Consider the following 17,965-nt stretch of genomic DNA (forward strand, 5'->3'; position numbering starts at 1 on the left):
TTCATACCTCAGATCTGCTCCTAAAGTTGTTCAAAATTCCTGTATGAACCATCACAGAAAGAATCACACCAGTAACAGTACCTCCCCATAGCCCCACCCAGGCAGTTTTATGCATGTTTTGTACTTAAGGACCTTGAAGATCCTGTTTCACAAATTTCAGGGTAGAATTTTTTTAATGCTCTGTTTCTTGCATGTAGGAGACAAGTTTAAGCTCAAATTCTTTCCTCTGAATTCTAGCACTATATGAAAAGTAATACAAGGAATTAAGTGGAAAAAGTAAGAAAGAAAGTACCCATTTAGAAAATAAATATTCGGAGTATACTATATTCTATATTCAGAGTATACTATATTCTATATTTGGAGTTACTTGCACAAGCCCTTAAACAAATGCTGACTGAATAAACCTAATTTTATTTTACCTTCTTGTTTCTTTTCTATTGTATTTTCCTTTTTATCATCTTTAATATTAGCATCAGGAAAGTCTGTAACACTGTCAGATATCTGTGACAAAGTCTCTTCCTTAACTTGTGATGGTTTTGCTTCCTTTCTGCTCCCTTCAGCAGGAGGTAACTCTTCACTGTACAGAAGTGTCTGAACTGTGGAGTCAGATGACGAACCCGAAATGGTTTTACGATGAGGTATGGGATCATTTTCTGTCAGTGGGGCCCACTTCCCGATTTGGATGCTTGACTGGGATGCGTGTCCGAACGGGCTCCAACGGGATTTCAAAGGTTTTGTATCCGAAACCAGCTCTCCGATTTTGATGTGTGACTGTGAAGCATGCCCATGGATGTTCCAACGAGGTCTGGCTGAGGCCACCTCTGAAACGTTTTCACCAATCTTGATGTTGGCATCAGATGCATGACCATGGCTGCTCCATCGAGGCCTTGTAGGAGCTACATTTGACACATACTCTCCAATCTTAATATTGGCTTCTGAAGCATGACCATGGATGTTCCACCTAGGCCTTGAAGTCTCTGTCTCTGAAGCATATTCCCCAATTTTAATATGAGCTTCAGAAACATGCCCATGAATATTCCATCGAGGTCGCCTAGACTCAACTTCAGAAGTATAACTGCCGCTTTTTATATGGGAATCTGAAGAATGCCCATAAGGACTGGAATGTGGCCGGTAAGTGTCCACTTGAGGTATATATTCTCCCACTCTAATGTTGGCATCAGATGCATGTCCATGAATATTCCACTGAGGCCTTCTGTCATCCACATCAAATACATTTTCCCCAACTCTAACATGTCCCTGCCAAGCTGCAGTTGGTCTGAGAACTGTATTAAAATCATACTCGCTTTGCTGATGCAATGGTGCATTGTCTTCTTCTGGTGCTCCTCTCAAGACAGGCTGATTTTCACTCACTTGCAAAGTCTCAGAAAAATCTGAGTTAATATCTTGGAATGCTTCATCTAGCAAAGATCCTTGCATCCTAACAGCAACAGACTGTTCATCTTGTGACTTTGATAAGAAATCTTCTATATTCACATTGTATTCAGGCAAAGACTCAGCACTGTATAGAGAACTGCATGCTTTCTCTGAATTTTGGAGATTGCTTTCAGATCCTGTTGCTTTAGGCTGAAAATGCTCATCAGCATTATTATTTGCTGGCTCTGGCACAGGCAGTGCTTTATCAGCAGAAGCAGCACATCCCTGCTCAGGCTCAGATTCTTTTCTGCCAACTGTCTCATTAGCAGGAAGAGGTTTCACAAAAGACACCTAAAAAAGAAATAATTATTACACTGTATGGCTGGTCACATATCAACCTACTAATTAAGGTACCACTTTATTAAAGGATTAAATTTTTTCCAATTTTTCTGATGTACTATAAGTGATAACTACTTACCTTGCTGTTACAGTGAACCTTGTGTTTACTGAACTGAAATGAACCATGAAATTAAGTCCCTTTAGGGAAATCTGAAACAGCAACTTGAAGTTTATGTAAGAAAATAAACTCACTCGTGAAGGTGGATCTTTCTCAACAGGGTTTTTATCCAAAGCCAACTGGCACTGTTTATAAGGAATAATATCTAATTTTCTCCTGTAGTTTCCATCTCGAAGTTTTTCAAGCATTTCCTACAAGTAAAAAAAAAGAAAAAAGTCTTTAAGTATCAGGTATCAAATTTTCTAAATTACACCTCTTAAATATTTTTAGGAAGTACCTCAATGCGTTTTTGATCTTCTAGCAGAAACTTAAGACGGGCTGTTTCCAACTTGTGGCGCTGGATTTTCCATAATGTTCTTTGCTCCCTACGGGCTGCATCATCAGAAAGTTTGCTATAATGGTCAATTAATTCCTGCCTAAATGAAGGTAAAAAGAAAGCTAAGTTACAAGCTGAGAAAGCTAAGATTTTTGCACACATTTTCATCTTCCCATCTAAAGAATAAGATTTTTTAGCACTTCATAACCAAGAACTGGTTCTTAAAATGTAGAAGCCAGAGGCTTCAGTCACAGAGAATAAACAGGTGGAAAACACAGGACAGTATTTTTAGTCAACATGTATTTCTGTAACTATTTCTAGTAGGTCACTCATTTGGCTTAAGTAATTTTAGATGAAACAGAAGAAAGTGAAATATCTAACTCCAACTGCTTTTTACTTCTGCTTTGACATACATGTGACATTTTTGCTGTGAGCTCTGCTTTTAAATTTTAAGACGCAGTCAAATTTTCTTCCTGAAGTTTTGATTATAGCAAAACCCAGACTGGAAAGGGTTGGCAAAAGTAAGTGGGTCCCAGATTTTTTGGCCTCTAACCTAACATTTGTAACAAAATTGCTCATAGATTACCAAAATTCCTCACATCCATCTTCTAACTGCAAATATTACCCTTGTAGAACAATGTCTGCAAACTACTAGTACTGTGAATTTTAACACACAATTATTTTTTCCTGAGATCTTTATGATAGATAAAGATTGAAGACAACTTAGATACATTTACCTTGCCTTTTTTTCCAGTTCTTCTTCTAAAGCTTTCAATCTTTTTTCTCTCTCTCTGAGCTCTCGGGCATAGCTGAAATCATCATCAATCTCCTCCTGCTTTATCGCAAGACGACGCTGCATAAATATTGAACACTTTTAAAAGCTGTTCCAAACACCAGCTCTAACACACACATCTACAAGAAGTTCTTATTTGTACACCATGAGCTACTAATTCAACTTCAGTACAACATGTCTATTCGTTTATTTGCCTAAGAAATACAGTCTGCCTCTAGAAACACAGTGAGATACCTCTTGGTCCTTTGCAAACTGTTCTTTCAGCTTCTGAAATTGTTCCCGTTTCTTTGCATCCAAAGCCATTCGTTCTGATATTTGCTTGTCTGTATTACAATAAAGACACTGTTAGTTTACATTAACAAACCCATGACAAAACACATAAAATGCCACTGTAACTTACCAGTAATGGTTTTTAGTACTTTGCTAGCAGTTTCCCGAGCATGAACAATTAATTCTTGTTTGGCTATTTCCATGCGCAAATTCTAAAAAAAAAAACCCAAAACCAAAAAGCCAAGGTGGAATTTTTTCTATTATTTCAGACTTGAAATACACAGTTGCAAAAACAGATGCACATTTTATAATGGTTATTGATCAATGAATACAACAAAAATATGAAAGAAACAAGTAAGTAAATGCAAAATCTATAAATTAGTATAGGAAATTAATACTCCAGATTTTAAAACAAACCAATTCCATCTGATACATGAACTAAATTGATGGAATCTGAAGGCTAGAAATCTCTTTGTGGTTAAAATGTTCTTAAAAAACAATTAGCTATGGAAATTACAAATAGTTCTTTCCATTAAGAGACTTCTCCTCCTAATGAAAAGTGTTTGATTCTAATGTAACAAATGAGATAAGCTAATTAGTAATCAGATAAGACTAAGATCGAAGTCTAACACTCATTTAATATATAAAAAGGCCAAAAAATGTCAACACACCACCTACATTTTTAAAAACTATATTAAGTAATTTTATTTGCTGTAATTAACCCACAAAAAAATTCTGACTATAAATACAAACTCTTTAGAGGTTATAACAAAAATGAATATTGACTATTTAAAAAAAATCATAGTGAGGTATTTGTTCTTTTATTCATTTACCTTTTCCTCCTTGCTTATGGAACTGTATCGAGCAATTCTTTCCATTCGACCTACGTACACTGCACAATCTCTCTCTATTTCTTTCAGTTCTTCAAGCGAAAAAATAACTGAAATCCGGGGAACAGGTATATCTGACCAACATATATAATGCTGAAAAATGAGAAATTTCCTTTTACATACATTTACTAAAGTGTAAAATTTTATATTATTAATTCATATTATACATTTTTTTAAGTTAGTCATGCTTCAAGATACTGACACAAAGCTCCATACAGGATCTAAAGCTTTTATTAGTATCATCTTCTGGCATTTATATAATTCAAAGTAGGAGACCAAGGTACAAGCCTAAACAACTTGGATCACAGTTCAAATTCCTAGAGTTCTGTCTTTGCTGCTGAAAATCTAATACATACATTTATACAAATTATGTTCTAAAGGTCTCTAATTTTCCTATTCTGAATATCCAAGTTAACTGAGCATGAGTAACTCAGTGCTGAATGCATTTCTCCTACCAAAAGTTAGGTTTTGCTCACTTACATCCCACACAGATCCCACTCAGTAGGAACTCCCTAAGACAGAACTAACACCCCTACAGGAGAGACCTCTGCACAAGACAAAACTCTCAAAACCATGGCCACTGCCCAACACAGAGAACCTATTCTTCAACTATACCTGGTCTTCCTAGTCTGCCTCAACAACCCTAAATCTCTGAAGCTATTCTATTTAGTGCACAAAACAACTGAGGGAAACAGATAACTTGAAGGAAAAAACCAAATGAGTGCACAAACACACTCACAATGGATTCCCCCAGTCTAATGGTAAAAGTCAGAAGATGGAAGCCCAGAGCTGTATTCCTGGGAATTTATTATCCTAAACAGAAGGGAAGACCCAGTTCTTGAGGGCATTATCAAAAAGGGATGGAATGTGCCTGGCACTCTCAGACAGATGGAAGATGATTGAACCTGGGTGCCGTATGACCTGGGGGAAGATACTGCATTAGTGATGCATAAAGCTGTAACTTATCATGGAAGTGATGGCTGACACTTTTATAAAGAGCCCAGTACTGCTGGCACACCTGAGTCATGGTCTGGGAATGGTTATCCGAGCAGACTCAGGACAACTGGCAGAGGGACACTTCATTGAGGTATTAGGCTTATATGCTGATTATACCTGATACTACATAGCTGATAACGAGCTGCTCTGCTCTGTCAACACTGAGCAGCTCTGATCCCAAAGAGAATACTAGCTACCTGGGAATGTCTACAGACTTTAGACACCTCCCTGGTTGTTTTATTTTTGGACATACAGAGAGAAAAGGGAAGACACAAAGTAGTTGAACATGTTTTTCTTATCACAGACAAGAATCATTCTGCAAAATGCCAATAAACAGAATTATCTAAGCACTTCTGTAAAATGTAGTGATACAGCTGAAAGGGCTATGCAGAACTGAGCCACGACCTGGTAAGTGAGGCAGCTTTAAACCAAAAAGGAGTAGTGCAAGAAGTGGAAGGCACTTGGCTGAATGTCTAAAAAGAAAATAAATACAGCATGTGCATTGTATTCAATAAATCTGATGGTGTTAAAATGTATATTTCTGCAGTAAGTAGAGTGGATAATCAGCTCAGAAGTATCTGAGAGCAAGAAATTGCCCTTCATGATCCTACTTATATAATACCAGGTTTTGATAAAGGAATGAACTTGCTAAAATTCTAGACACTTGCTCTAGATATGATTTCCTCGATATACTAGGAAGGAAGCAACCCAAAACTTACCCTAGGACAGCACAACTTCAGCAAGTTTATAGTTTTCCCACATATGTATACATCATTAGCAATATGTTTAAGAAATACAGGAACACAGTCTTCTACTTCTTTTGAAATCAAAACATAACCATGAGTCCAGTAATGTTTATCTATGTAACAAAAAGATGGAAGTATGTATTTTAGTAATTTCATTAACAGCACAAATTATATAAATTAGAAGTGCTCCATATATATACTGTACCTCTGAAACAAAGATAATCCTCATTCACCTGAATCATAAATTCTCCATAAACATCTCTGAATACACCACTGTATACCCAATCATAGATAAATCTGAAAAAAAAAATTGTACAATATTGAAAATCAATCCTCTTGCATTCTCTCCTTTATTATAACCATAGAATCAGTGTGCTCTTTAAAATCCCAAAAGACACAAGGATTAGGCAGGATAAAAAAGCCATCAATTAAGTGCTGTGACACTGACATTTAAATATACAGGAGATTGTGGTGCTACACTTAACCTATTTTTAATAGAATATTTCATCAATAATTTGTTTAGATAAGAGAACAGTGCCTCAATGAAAACAATGGTTTTATTCCTGCATATCAATTTACTAAAGACATATATATAATGTATAGAAAGCTTTGCAGCACATCAAGGGCACAGCAAGAGAAAATGAGAAAGGATTTGTTTTAAACAGAGGTAATTTCAGCAGGGAGAAACTAAAAGAGTATAAAACAAAGATGCAATACCAAGCACTTTTTCCCCAGACCCAGAGGCATTTTTAATATACATGCAATGATAAAAACTACAAATTTAGCACATTTATTCATGCTTTCCCTTATTTTCTCTGTGTCAGCCAAACTTTTGAAGAAATAAAAAATACGCTATTTTTATACAATCTGAGGCTATAGACAAAAAGGCTCAGAGGTCCTGGAAGTTTGGGGTGGGTTTTTTTGGGGGTTTTTTTTTGGTGGTTTTTTTGGTTTGGTTTGGTTTGGGTTTTTTTTTTTTTTTTAAATTTTTACTTAACACTGTGCAACAAAGAGGAAGCATTTAACACAGCAACCACTGCTCAACTTCAAGGTTCTAAGTTAAAAGTTAAGCACTTTTAAATTATTAAATTTGATGCGTCTATGATTTATTTGAGCAACAACTTGTATTATTTAATTTCTTTCAGGTTAATAAATGAGTGGGTAACAGATAATAGAGGCCTCCTTCCAGGGTAGTCCTGATAATGTATAATTGATTCTTCAATAGATCCATGCAGCAAATTTAGGAATCAATGCACCAATCCAGATTTTTTTAGGTTCCATGTGATGCCCTTGGTATTCCAGAAATCTGACTTCCTTCTATAAATAGCAGGGTAAGAGCTATGAAGATATTTCAGTGAGGCTTCTGGTAAATCTGAAATTAAATTTCTCTGAAGATCATTTCATGTACATGGAAGAAAACGCAGGAAGGGTGGCTATGGGAGGAATCTTAAATTTAGAGCATTTTTACATACTTTTGTTTTCTCTTCTAACTTTTTTTACATTATGTAACATTGCAAACTGATGATAGACTACAGCTGTAATTCCTGTAAATAGCTATTTAAAAATTTACTATCTCTTCAGATGTCTGCAAACCAATAATTTTTAAATTGATGAGCACTGCTTAACAAAACTGTTGCAAACCAAGGAACTTTAATTTTAATTACTTCTATTATCAGTTAGTTACATGTACTAAATGAACAGTAATTTAATTATTTAATAATTTTTGCTTACTAAAAAGCCCAAAGCATGAACTCCCCTAGTCTGTACAATAAAATAAACTTATCAGTTTTCAGTTTCAAGATTTGAACTGAGGTATGAGAAGAAAAAAAAAAAGTTTATCCAAATCTTATATTCCAGTACGAATTTCCACAACCAACAGCAAGAATTAAGTCTCATTTACATATATTTATTTACTAATCTAGCCACACTTAACACCTTACTTTGTTACTGAGCTGAGAGTGACAGAACAGCACAATTAACTATTATACTGCATATACAGACATGTATTTTTTCTGAAAATATTAGAAACCATTGTTAAATATGCAGAGTTAGTCACCAGATTACCAATTCATAATTTTTAAACTCAAGTATGCAGAGAACATATGAACACACCTTGTGTATGGTTCACAGCTTGTCTTCAACAAAGACAGAAGAACTGGATAATGCTCATTGCTACAGTTGTTGAGAGCCTCTTTGTACAGATATGAAAGCAATTTAACACCCTAAAAAATGGAAAACATTTTAACATTAGGCAACACACTTCACAACCACTTTAATAAGAAAAACACATGGCCTGACATATTTCACTAGACACAGAAGGAAGGATTCATCTCATTTCCTCCATCTATTTGCAGTTAAGATCACTTTACTTGAGCAAGTTACCTCGAGCTCACTTTATCATCTCTAGAGTAAGACAGGTATGTTTAGAGTTGGATTCACATGAATAGAAGGTTTATTTTGGGCGCTTTGTTTATTTTAGGAATTGAAAACCCTGGACAAATTTCCAAATTTTGAAGTATCTGGAGAAAGGACTATAGTGTTTTAACTGGAGGTCCAGGATCATAGCTTTGCTAGCAGAGAGACCAACACTAAGCACTTCAGGTAAAATCCAACATATTTGGAGAATATCAACATTGCAACCCAAAACAAATATAAAAATATCAAATAAAAATCACCGTAGGAAATGAAGCACCAGCTCCACCACTGATCCCCAGTGCTGTCGTTCCTATGCCACACAGCTCAGCTAAATACCTAAAAAACAGTATTAAAACATATATAAAAATTTCAATCAGGAATCTCCAAGATCAGTGATGAACTTTGCTGAATTTGAATACTGTACAACAATCACGCTTTTCTGCTGAATGATAACAGGGATAACAAAGAAACTGAGTATAAAGATCTTGTATGTTTTTCCTAGAGTAGTCTGGATATAAAAAAAATATATCTGTAAAACGGAGGAAAATACTGATAGACTAAATAAGAATGCCCATGTAATATGGTCTTTTTTAGTGCATATGAAGAGATTGCATCTTTTCTGCTATGAAAAGCTTAAACATTTAATATCATTCTCTTACCTCAGCTGACGACCTAATTTTCTGAATAGAAAGCTGATTGTTAGCAGACTTAAAGTAGGAGGTGTTGACAAAACACAGGCTCGATAATATTGAAGATACTTTCTCAGTCCACTTGTGAATGCCTGGTATGAGCAGAAAATATTTAAAGTCTTACTGTGAAAGTCATTAACAGTCTTATCACAATTGCATCAGCATGAGAACAAACCTTTTAGTAAAATAAATGGCATATGCAGGTAAGGGGGACTTGTACACCAAAGTAAGTGGCAAGTGAGGGTCCATGCAACTTTAGACATTCCAAGGAGCCAGATTGACTCCCCTATACTCTTCACACATCCAGTGCACGGAGTCTGTACCCATGCACAGTGAAATAAAGCATCTTGGTTCAGATTATTTGACTTGTCCTTTGAGGAGCTCCTAATTCTCTATAATACCAACCCAGGGAAACCTATTTCCTTACTTTTATGCCTAAACCTGAAACTGCAAAACACTTATCTAGAACTTTATCTAACAAAGAGACCTTCTTAACAGAAATTGAGTAACACTGATGTAAACTAAATATTCAGAATGAATACATTTTCATAACTAATCCTTCTCCAAAACTTCATTCTATGCATTAGGAAGAAATTAAATCACCAAATATTACAGAGTATACATACAGCTTAACATAATATACACAGGACTGACATGGAAAATTTGCACTTAATTTTGAACCAAGGAAAAGTAATTAAAGCTATTCAATACCATATTTTTCTACCTCAGTATTTATTTTTGAAAAAAAAAATTATTTATATATATATATATATATATATATATATATATATATATATACAGAGTGCACTAGGGAAGTTCTTGTATTTTTATCTTATACATCTTTCTGTATAAATATGTAATGTTTTTAAAGCATTTAAAATTTATAATTATTTAGTCCACAACAGAACAGTATGACTAAACAAATCACACTTTGGGTAAAAAAAGACATGTTACTGCAAGTTTCAGTGCAAGCAAGCCCTCAGCACAGAAGAGAGCTGTAATTTAAATACAGCAGCACTGTTCCTTGGTGACCTGGGATAGGGCATTACACTAAAAATACTCTGCAGTTCGGCAGAATGCTGAAATTCCAGCTTTACGTGAAATCAGTCACCTTCTCTACCTCAGACAATTGGCCCATTAAATCTAGTTGATTTACTGCCATTGTTTTACCTGAAATACAAGCCCTTTGCTGTATGAGGAATCCAAAACTGGCTGAAGAGAAAATCGACTTAGTCGCGTATAATATGTTCCATACTCTGCAACTTCCGACAGCAAGTTATGCATTGTCTCTGGTGATGTTCCAGATACATACACCCCCTCCTTTATCACAAATGACTGAGCTGCCTAAAAGGATATAGGGAAAGAAAAAAAAAAAAAGGCAGATGCAACTATTTCAGAGCTGTATTCTGATTTAAAACAGCAAACACACAATAAAATAATAGCAGACAAATTCTCAGCTTAGATACTCAGGTGACAGACTATATAGCTAGGACACTGAGATAAACACTGAATGTTAGCAAAATTGTAAGAGTATGAATGATGCCTTCAAATATACAGAATAAGACTCTTTATCTAATTCCTTAAAGAAAATCCAATCTACAAAATTATTCACACATCTGTTTTCAAGTACTCATAAACCTATTTTCCCTTTAGAGAACTACAAATACTCTTAGCCTATTCCAGTAACATAATTACTGCAATATATAAATACTGCCCCATTGACATTAGGGAACATTGAACTTCTTAACACTAGCCACAACTGCAAGATCTCAGCAGAAATAAATGTATTGAAGAGGAAACCTCTATGAAGATAAAAACAAAAAAGATTTGACTAGGAAGGGCAGATAAAAATCTTCCCTACCTGATTGAGTGAAAATGTAGTGGATACCACACCAATGAGGACATTCAAGACATCCTTAACTAGTTCAGGTTCTTTCACTAGCACAAGCTGAGGGAGCTGAAGTACAGTATTAGTAAACAGTTGCAAATCCCCTTCTCGAAGTTTATAAAATTTGTCAAAAGCTTCTCTCCCAGCTTCAGTAAGATACGGTTCCTCTTTTTTACCAGGTGGGCTGTGCCAGAGTAAACACAACATTACATAGTGATTATGTGAAAATACAAAGCAAATACATCTCATACAGGAAGAAGAAAGCATTTCAGAGTTTTGTAGACAGAATTCCTCACAGAAAAGTTACTAGTAACATACTTAATATATGTTTTTAAGGGAATGTGCAGTCAATAGCTCAAACTCAGTGCAGAGAACAAATATGTAGATTATTTGATTATCAGTTCAGAGACAGAATCCTTGGTAGAGAACCACCAGCTGCTTTTATGGCCTTCCCTGATGCAGTTTTCACACTAGGAAAATGAGGCCAATATATACCATATTCCCTGGTTCATTTAATGCTAAAATTCAAATAAGTTAAAGAGCAATACACTCAAAAGTGCTAGAATGAACTTCTATTAACACATTTTACCTCTTTGCAGTGAAGACTATCCCCTTCAAAACAATTTCTATTTCCAATTCTTCCAAAAACTGAATTCTAGTAGAAGGTATTACATAAAATCTATCAGGCATATGGTCTATATATGACTCTTAGAGTCTAAATAGCAGCAAGAAAAAATATCATGTTCTAGGAAAAAAGTTCAAGTGGGCTCCAGCAGCTTTGAAAAAAAAGAACAGGGAACTTCTGAGTTTCTGAGCTTCTAAGGCTCAGAGACGAAAAGACACTGCGCTTAACAATGCAATAGCACGCTACTAGATTATTATTTAAAATCACAGAAAACATATAGAGCAAAGCTTCTCAAACAATCAGGCACAATACTGTCTTTGTAAATATCCAGCACACCTGCCATACCTGCCTTTTCTTTTACCTTCCATTTTAGGGGAGCCAGGAATCCTTAACAGGACTGCAGAGAGCTTTCTCTCAGGAGATGCATCTTCTACTCAAGAGCCGAAAGAACTACAAGTCTAACTAAACCACCAAGAAATCTGTTATAATTTTCTGGTTTGTCTACAGGATGGGGAAAGGAATACAATACAATACTGTGAGATATTTGTCTAGTTCTTCTACTGCTCTACAATTACCACTTTCTCTTTTGAAACTGAATCACTTTAGACTGAGACAAATTACATAGCATATAAGAAGTCAACACAGTTAGAAAAATGCTGCATTCCACACAAACAGCGTTTTCCTAAGCCCTTTGTTTTCTGACAATGATAATTTCATCTCTTCCTATGAAACTGTTGCACTCTTTAAGAACCAGTTTTTGAAATCACACAACCTTTATTCCTTTATCACTATTAATGAAGTGTATTGAAATCTGTTTATTAAACATGCTCATTTCACTATTTATACTGAGGTAATGTGGAACTAAGATGCAATGCACCTTCAAACATTTGCATATGGTATATAATAAGTTTACCAGTAAGATCAGACACATACTACCCAATTCTTTCCCAACATCTTCGTTTGCTGGGTCCATATGTAAGCACTGCATCCCACAAGTCTATGTCTGGAGTTATGCTTGGCTCTGACTGAGAATCAGGAGTCAGATTGGATGCTGACTGGAATCCCTCATCTTCTGACTGGTCTATACTTTGGGGAACCTGTCAGAAAGAGTTCAAATGACAAATATGAAAACATTTTACTGAAGACACATTTATTAAAGAAAAAGCTTTTTTGCTATCATTCCTGACCAAATGACTCTACGTGACCCAATCTCTGTCACCTGCCCTCCCTTTATATCAATTTTAAATTTTTATTGTAGGCACTCTTTTAATTTGATGAGCCTCTATAAGTATTAATGCCCATACATAAAAGACAAATCACTTTCAAAATAACATACTACAATTGGTGGTGTTAAAGTTTATCTTTAAAGTTCAAAGCAAGCATATAGTTCTACAAATGGAGAATCTCTGGTATGGACATTCAGCAATATGTAACACTAATACAATCATACTGCTCTACTATTTGTTCCAGGCAAACATCCAGGCCACAAATCTTCAAATTTGTAAACATTTTGTTAAGTATGACTAACATAGCTTGTTTCCTAATTCATATGCAGAAAATCTGTAAATGTCCAAACAGTGTACATGCCACATCCTCAACTCCCACTCAACAGAAGACGTATGTGCAGAATTGCCCTCAATTTTAGTAAAAGACAATCATACCCATATAAAAAGCAGCATAGTCCTCAAGAAATTGCAAGTTTTCCAGTCTAATGAAAAGAGTTCAGCAGTAACTCAAAAAGATTCTATCTCCTCTAGGTTACAATTTACATCCACATGTAAGCACTGAATGGCACAGGGATTTTCTATTTAATGTGTTTGCCTTCAAGTTTCAATTCAGACCCTGAATTAAAGGAATTGCAAGATCTATCCATAAGTTAAGGGAATAATATGAGAATCTAAGGGTAGGCTATAAATAAGCCTGCCTACACACAGTAAAAATGGAAAGAAAGAAGAAAAACACTAAAAGTGTATCTAGTACTTCTACAAGAATAAGCCAGCAAAAATAAACAGAAAGGACAGCAAAAGGGAAAAAAGATACAGTAGAAACTGTACACACTGAAAAGGTAAGAGGACAATAGGAACCAGGCAATTCAATAGGGAAAAAAAAAAAAAACCAAAAAAAAATCCAAAAAACCCCAGAAAAATGCTTTAAGATACAAGCCAAGACAACAATACAGCAAGTTAGGTAATGCAATCTGAACAGCAAAGCACATACATTTAGAGAGGGATGTTTAGGCAGTCAGTCTGAGCACTGACAAGCAAGCAATAATGCTGAGGAGTTCAACAGATAAAGCAGGCAAAAATGCAATCAAAAGGTTGCTAGAGTGGGGAAGGTATGGATACAGCTGATGGTTTAAATGCACAAAGCCACATGATGGCCACATGTGGCCACATGATGGGTTTTGACAAAGGTAAAGGGCAACACCAAGGTTTTTGTTATCATACATTTCCAAAAACCTTGTCTGGTTCTCTACAAAGGAAAGGATCCCTGCTCCATCCTAAATTCCAGTGCTGTATGCTTCGATCAACAATTAAACTATTACCTACTTTTAAACTACAGTTTCAAAGTGACACATGAAAGCGTGCATGCACTCGTTAGTCCAAAACAGATGATACCGTACTTTAATTGCAAGTCCAGACAAATCTGCATTGTCAGGCACTGGTGGTAAATCCAGCTTGATGTCCATATCATAGGTACGGCTGTGGACAAGAGCACCGAAGAGCGAGACACGTGTTTCCTTCTCAAACCTGTCCCCAGCAGGACAGCTCTGTGAGAACAGCCCTATGGCAGGCAGCCCGGTGCCAGGTGCAGCCTCCATTATCTGAAGTGTCTGTTGAATTGTGTTATTGAACTGACATTCTTCGTTTGTTATCAGAGACTGTATGTCAGCTTCAAACACACTTACATCATAATAATCATAGCCCTGGTATTTGACATTCCTCCCAACATATTTGTTGTTTAGAAAATAGTCCTTTTTTTGTGGTATCAGCTGAGGAGGACCTGTTCCAGCAAGCTGTACTAAAAGGTCTAAGATAGAATTAACTTCAGTAAATGGTAAGCATTCAGCTGTTTCCAGTTCCTCCACAAGATTCTCCAGTCTATCCGCCTGAGCCCCTAGGCCAGCGACTCTCAAGTTGAAAGACAGCATCAAAATTTTGTTCTTCACTGGGAGTCTAGAAACATTTGATTGCAGCTTACGAGCCTCATCTTGAAAAAGGTTCATGAACAGGGCATTATAAGCAACTCTTTTCAAATTTTGCTTAGCCCTTCTCTTGCTGATCTTCTGCCTGCCTAAGTGAACCTTCCATGGCAAACCTGTCAAGTGTGCTTCACACAAGTCATTGAACAACTGTGTAATGCTCTCCATTTCAAATGAAACCGTCAGGTTTTGGCAGGTACAGTCTGGGTCTCCGATTTCATGGGAAGGAAGACCTGAAAAATATCAGGAAAAGGAAGAAACTCATTAGGTGTATAAGAAATTGCTGAGTACGCTTTAACTTGAACTGACACAGCCCATAAGAAAAGAGAACTGACCTCCCACATATTTAGGACATAAGCTATAAAAAACCCACTTTAATTTTTATCATCAGTGAAGCGATGGTGCAGGAAACTTAATTCCAGATTTTTCTGAACTAGACTGAAATAAAAGAGAGAAGAATGACTGATCTAATCCCGGGTTCCTGCGGGAACGAACACCTCTACCTTTCTCCCAGAGACATCCAGCACCTCCCTCCCACGCGGTGTCTGCAGCCGCGGGCGGTGATGGAGGCCGGAGGCGGCAGCAGGGCTGGGCCGCCGGGCACCGCCATCCCTGGGGCGCCCCGCAGCACCCACCCGGGAGCGGCGGCTGTCGGCCCCGCGGGGAGCTGCCGGCGGCGGGGCTCGCCCCGAGCATCCGGCTGGGCCCCGCGGGGCACACCAACCCCCCCGCACCCCGCAGCAGCGGCGCCCCCGGGGCTGCCCCCGCCCGTCCCGCCCGGGCCGTACCTGCGCGCTCCGCGGGCGGGCGGCGGCAGCGGGACCGCGGCGGCGCCGCCGCCTCCTCCCGCCGCCTCCCGTGACGTCACCCGAGCGCGACCGGGCCCGCCCGCCCGCGACGTCACCCGAGCGCGACCGGGCCCGCCCGCCCCGGCAGCGACACCCGGGCAGCTGTGGAGGTGAAACGCCGGCTGAACCGCTCTTCAGGGTTAAGCCATTCCTGCGCTACTCCTAAATGCTGTCGCGCTCGGCTGACAAATACACAGCAGAGTAGTGCCAGAAAGCAGTGAACCACGCGGGGCCCGAGCGGCGGGAGGCAGCTGCAGCCTTGGGACGGTCTTTTCAAAGAAATTTAACAGTACGCCATTTCTCCTCTTAATGGATGTTTCAATAAAGACTTAGAAAAATACATATCAAAATGCAAAATTAAGGTGATTCACACGCTACACAGTCCCTTGAATAAAGGCAGGGAAAGAAGAGTTATTACTCAGAAAATGCCTTTTCATTGAAAATGCTGAGTTTAAAAAAAAAAAGGGAGGGGGAGGAGGAGGTGTTTAAGGCAGACAGGAGAAAGGCAAAATATCCTTTAGCTAACTAATTTCCCGTTAGGAAAAATGCTGAAGCTGAAGTTTGGCTATTGGCCCGTTTCCAATTTAAATACCTTTTTGGACTTCAAAGGTCAGTTCAAAAAAAAACCTCTAAACTGAAACAGAATATCTTAATGCTCTTCAGCTCTTGGTGAAAAATCTTTCACATAGCTTTTCTTTTGAAACAGATTTTAATTTCAAATTAATTGTTTGCCCTGCAGCAATATCTGAAAACCAAAACAAATGTGAAGGGAAGCACTGTGAACAATTAAAAAAGACAACTGCAAAGACAGATTTAATTATTCCATGATATAAAGTTGAACCCAGTAGGAACACCAGTATAAACATCATTTGAAGTGTCTGAAATCAAAAGGTCAAATTATTGAAATCACAGTAACAAAAAAGTACTCATGAAAGTGATCCCTAAATCATACCTGAATACTACAAAACAAGGCATATAATGACTATTGCCTTGGAATGCTTGTTTAATTTTGAGAAATTACATGATGTGTCTTTAGGCCGCTATTAAGTCTCTGGAGATGTGGAGTTCTTATTTGTTATACTGAGAATTTATGCTTCAAGAGGGCAGAGTGAAGTCCTCATATTTTCCTTTTCTTCTTTTTTGTAAAATGATTCTGAAGTGAAATCAATTTCTGGAAATCTCATCCTTCACTGAAAAGAACAGCAGTAAGAAAACCAGTTATTACCACAATTCCTGACCCCACAAGAATATTTTTTTGGAACCAGACCCCTGGTATTGGGCATTTCTTCTGAAAGGAGAGAATGACATTTTCTTTTATTGATGCTCACCTTTATAATTGCTTTTTTTGTTGTTGAAAACCAGAAGTCATTCAACAAAGAAATATTTCTAGACAAGTATGCTTGAAAATATACATACCTGCCTGGCCTGATTCCTCTACAAATGCACTGCCTGATCTTCAGCTCTTTAACTGTACTTGCACTATGACTAATCATTATGGAGTTTATGAATGGACAAGTTAAACATTTAAAAATATCACCTGGTTTTGCACTGTATTCAGAAACCACATTAGCAATCAGAGCTAATCAGGGCACATCTTGTTACCCATTCTTTAAGCACATATTTTGGTTTCATTTCATTCCAAAATTTTGGAGTAACAGTATTCTAAGTCCCAAGGGTACAGTTGCTATGCTATGGAATTTGGTGCTTTCCAGCTCAAGTGGCAGAATTAGAAGCATTCAGAGTTTCAGCAGTTTCACATTAGATCAGCCTGGTGCCAATGACTTTAAATGTCCCACTGACTTACAGGACCCAGCTGTATTTATATCATCTTTCCAGAAACTTACAGTAACTTAACTTACAGAGTTAAAGATAAAATCAGACAACTTACCTGAACACTGAAGCATTTTCCATTCCTGCTGAAATTGGTCCCTCAATGTTTTTATTTTATTTACCTTTTCTTGGGTAGGAGGTACATAAATTCCAAAGGGAGGTGTAGAAGCACCCACTAATGCTTTGGCTACACTTTGCATTAAACTTATCTCTGTGTCCTAATTAGGAAGAAAAAAATACCCCTGTGAACCAACCTCTCTTTGTTTCAGTGATAAATGAAGTATTTTAAAACAAGCTTTTGTAATTAAATCACTAGCATTAGTAGCAAGAATGAGCAATCTTCCATTTTCAAATAAAAATGTGTCCAAACTGAGTTTTTTTCTGAAAACTGTAAATTAATTTTCATCTGTTGTAAAACTTTTTTTTTCAAATGGAAAAAGAATCTCGCTTTTCCCTTTATGACTAAAAAGAAATAATGCTGGGTTAAGGACAGAAAATATTATGAGGCTAAGGGAAGCATGGAGCTTGCTTACTTCATGCATCATTTATTTTCTATGAGTGGAAAA

General features: G+C 37.2%; 1 protein-coding gene across 1 annotated transcript in view; it reads right to left on the minus strand.

Moving 5' to 3' along the window:
- TUBGCP6 (tubulin gamma complex component 6) overlaps positions 1 to 17,965 on the minus strand; it is a 41,398-nt gene that overhangs the window by 8,657 nt on the left and 14,776 nt on the right. Inside the window, exons 20-36 of the mRNA XM_077783428.1 lie at positions 17,458 to 17,617; positions 14,143 to 14,954; positions 12,453 to 12,616; positions 10,868 to 11,078; positions 10,177 to 10,350; positions 8,977 to 9,098; positions 8,578 to 8,653; positions 8,015 to 8,124; positions 6,108 to 6,199; positions 5,876 to 6,015; positions 4,104 to 4,253; positions 3,401 to 3,482; positions 3,235 to 3,323; positions 2,945 to 3,060; positions 2,169 to 2,307; positions 1,966 to 2,082; positions 420 to 1,725 (exon numbers count right to left, since the gene is read on the minus strand). Of these exons, the coding sequence (XP_077639554.1) occupies positions 420 to 1,725; positions 1,966 to 2,082; positions 2,169 to 2,307; positions 2,945 to 3,060; positions 3,235 to 3,323; positions 3,401 to 3,482; positions 4,104 to 4,253; positions 5,876 to 6,015; positions 6,108 to 6,199; positions 8,015 to 8,124; positions 8,578 to 8,653; positions 8,977 to 9,098; positions 10,177 to 10,350; positions 10,868 to 11,078; positions 12,453 to 12,616; positions 14,143 to 14,954; positions 17,458 to 17,617 (4,060 nt within the window). The remainder of the gene's footprint in view (positions 1 to 419; positions 1,726 to 1,965; positions 2,083 to 2,168; positions 2,308 to 2,944; positions 3,061 to 3,234; positions 3,324 to 3,400; positions 3,483 to 4,103; positions 4,254 to 5,875; positions 6,016 to 6,107; positions 6,200 to 8,014; positions 8,125 to 8,577; positions 8,654 to 8,976; positions 9,099 to 10,176; positions 10,351 to 10,867; positions 11,079 to 12,452; positions 12,617 to 14,142; positions 14,955 to 17,457; positions 17,618 to 17,965) is intronic.

The sequence above is a fragment of the Lonchura striata genome, chromosome 5, assembly GCF_046129695.1.
Source record: "Lonchura striata isolate bLonStr1 chromosome 5, bLonStr1.mat, whole genome shotgun sequence".
In the NCBI taxonomy this organism is placed as follows: domain Eukaryota; kingdom Metazoa; phylum Chordata; class Aves; order Passeriformes; family Estrildidae; genus Lonchura; species Lonchura striata.